At 49.0% G+C, this 1,756-nt stretch overlaps 1 protein-coding gene across 1 annotated transcript in view; it reads right to left on the bottom strand.

Annotated features, from left to right (window-relative positions):
- The window catches only part of VWA8 (von Willebrand factor A domain containing 8), a 426,636-nt gene that overhangs the window by 173,821 nt on the left and 251,059 nt on the right, over positions 1-1,756 (bottom strand). Inside the window, exon 28 of the mRNA XM_045287091.1 lies at positions 730-929. Coding sequence (XP_045143026.1) covers positions 730-929 — 200 coding nt within the window. The remainder of the gene's footprint in view (positions 1-729; positions 930-1,756) is intronic.

Genomic DNA, 1,756 nt, shown 5'->3' on the forward strand with positions numbered 1-1,756 from the left:
CTTGACAGGAGCGAGCAGACTTATCCTTCTCCCTCAGAGCAGCTGGTGGATTTGAACAGCTGATCTTGCTCTTAGCAGCCCACCTCACAACCCCCTCTGCCACCAGCGCTCCTTTTCAAGTGGCACAGTACAGATTAATTTAGACTTTAATCACTCATGGAAAAACAGGCTGTCTTTTGATCTGTACTTTCTATTTGGAATTATGTGTAGCCTGATTCTGTGGTTTTCCCCCCGAGCTGTCTTTCTACTGGTGATGGGTGGAACTCTGAGTATCTTTAGCTACCAAAGGCTCTCAGAGTATTCCATGCAGTGTATTTACTTGGTTGATTCCACAGGAAGAAGGTCAGCAAATGTCATCTCCTGAGTAGAGATTTCTCAGGCCTCTTTTCAAAGCTGTTCACTCTTCCAGCTTACCCCCACATGCCCTAGGACTTCTAGTCACATTTCTACAGGCAAAACTGCCATCTCTAACTTTTGCCTGACTTTTACAATGAGAGTAAGATTCACAACGAAGAATTTTCTGGTCCAAAATGTCAAAGGTGTCAAGGTTAAGAAACCTTGACTGGTATGTTCCAAGACGTAGAGGTCACGTATGTATCTTCATATTTTGGGTACTGTCACAACACGGCTCCTCCTCTTTTCCCCCACTCTAGGAAAGCACACACTGCCAGTTACAGACCCCACACCCACCTTGCCTTGCAGCCCATGAGTCGCCCTGGTGTGCATTACCTGCTGTTCGTGGAGAACCACCTGGCCTTTGAGGGGACTTCCCAGGGGGGCCACGGTCACAAACGGCTGCCAAACACCACTGGATGTTCTTGGGAAGATGTCATAAAGGTCCACAAAGTAGGCGCTTTTCCCGGTCATCTCCATGAAGTACAACGTAACAGGATTGCATGTAACTACGTACAGCATGCTCTCCTCGTTTTCTGAAACGGTAAAAGGGGTTAGGGGGCGGGATGCAATAGGAGTTGAAAGGCTGGGTGAAAATGGAATCATGTGCTGAAACTCCAAGGCCGTTGGAAAATGGGCTGATGAGGCGGAGAGAGCCGAGAGGTCATGGAGTTCCTGACGCTAATGCAGCCAGGGCCACATCTGTCTGCCAATCCCGGGAAACCAGGATCTAGTTGTGCCCCAAAGAATTCCACAGGTCTTCACAACAACACCATGAAACACTTCACAGACTTTGGTGTCAGGTAATGCTTCCTGGGAAGCAAGGTGCTTTGCTGCCACAGGCCTGTTTATTGTTTGCCGTTGGTCCACGACACTAACTCCCTGGTCTTTCACTGTCTAGCCTTCAAAGAACAAGTGGCTCCATTGTCTACATCATCCTCTGCGGGTATGGCTCTCCACACCTGCGTTCATATCTGGGAACTGACTATTAAACCTGTCTTTCCAATGGGAGCACTTTCCTGGGCCCACTTTCTTTTGACTCCTGTCTCAGTGTTTCTTCACCTGGAACATGCCCTGATAGCACGTGATGAGAATGCAGATTCGGGTTCAGGAGTCTGGGCTGGGGGCTCTCGGAGTCGGCGCTATCAAGGCCATCCCAGGGATGCGGCTGCTGCTGGGTCTTCTCTTGGACGAGCAAGGGCAAGGCTCTGCTCTGCACGAGGTGGCCCGTGATTTTTACACGTGATCGCCTTAAGGCAAGGGGCCAGGCAGCTCTTATGTCATACCTGCTGTCACACCACACAATTCTATGTGCTGCATCTTAAAAAATATATTTATAAGTATACTATATTTGTGGGAATAC

This window comes from Echinops telfairi, unplaced genomic scaffold (genome assembly GCF_000313985.2).
Source record: "Echinops telfairi isolate 266 unplaced genomic scaffold, ASM31398v2 ScPeMD7_11;HRSCAF=52, whole genome shotgun sequence".
Lineage (NCBI taxonomy): Eukaryota > Metazoa > Chordata > Mammalia > Afrosoricida > Tenrecidae > Echinops > Echinops telfairi.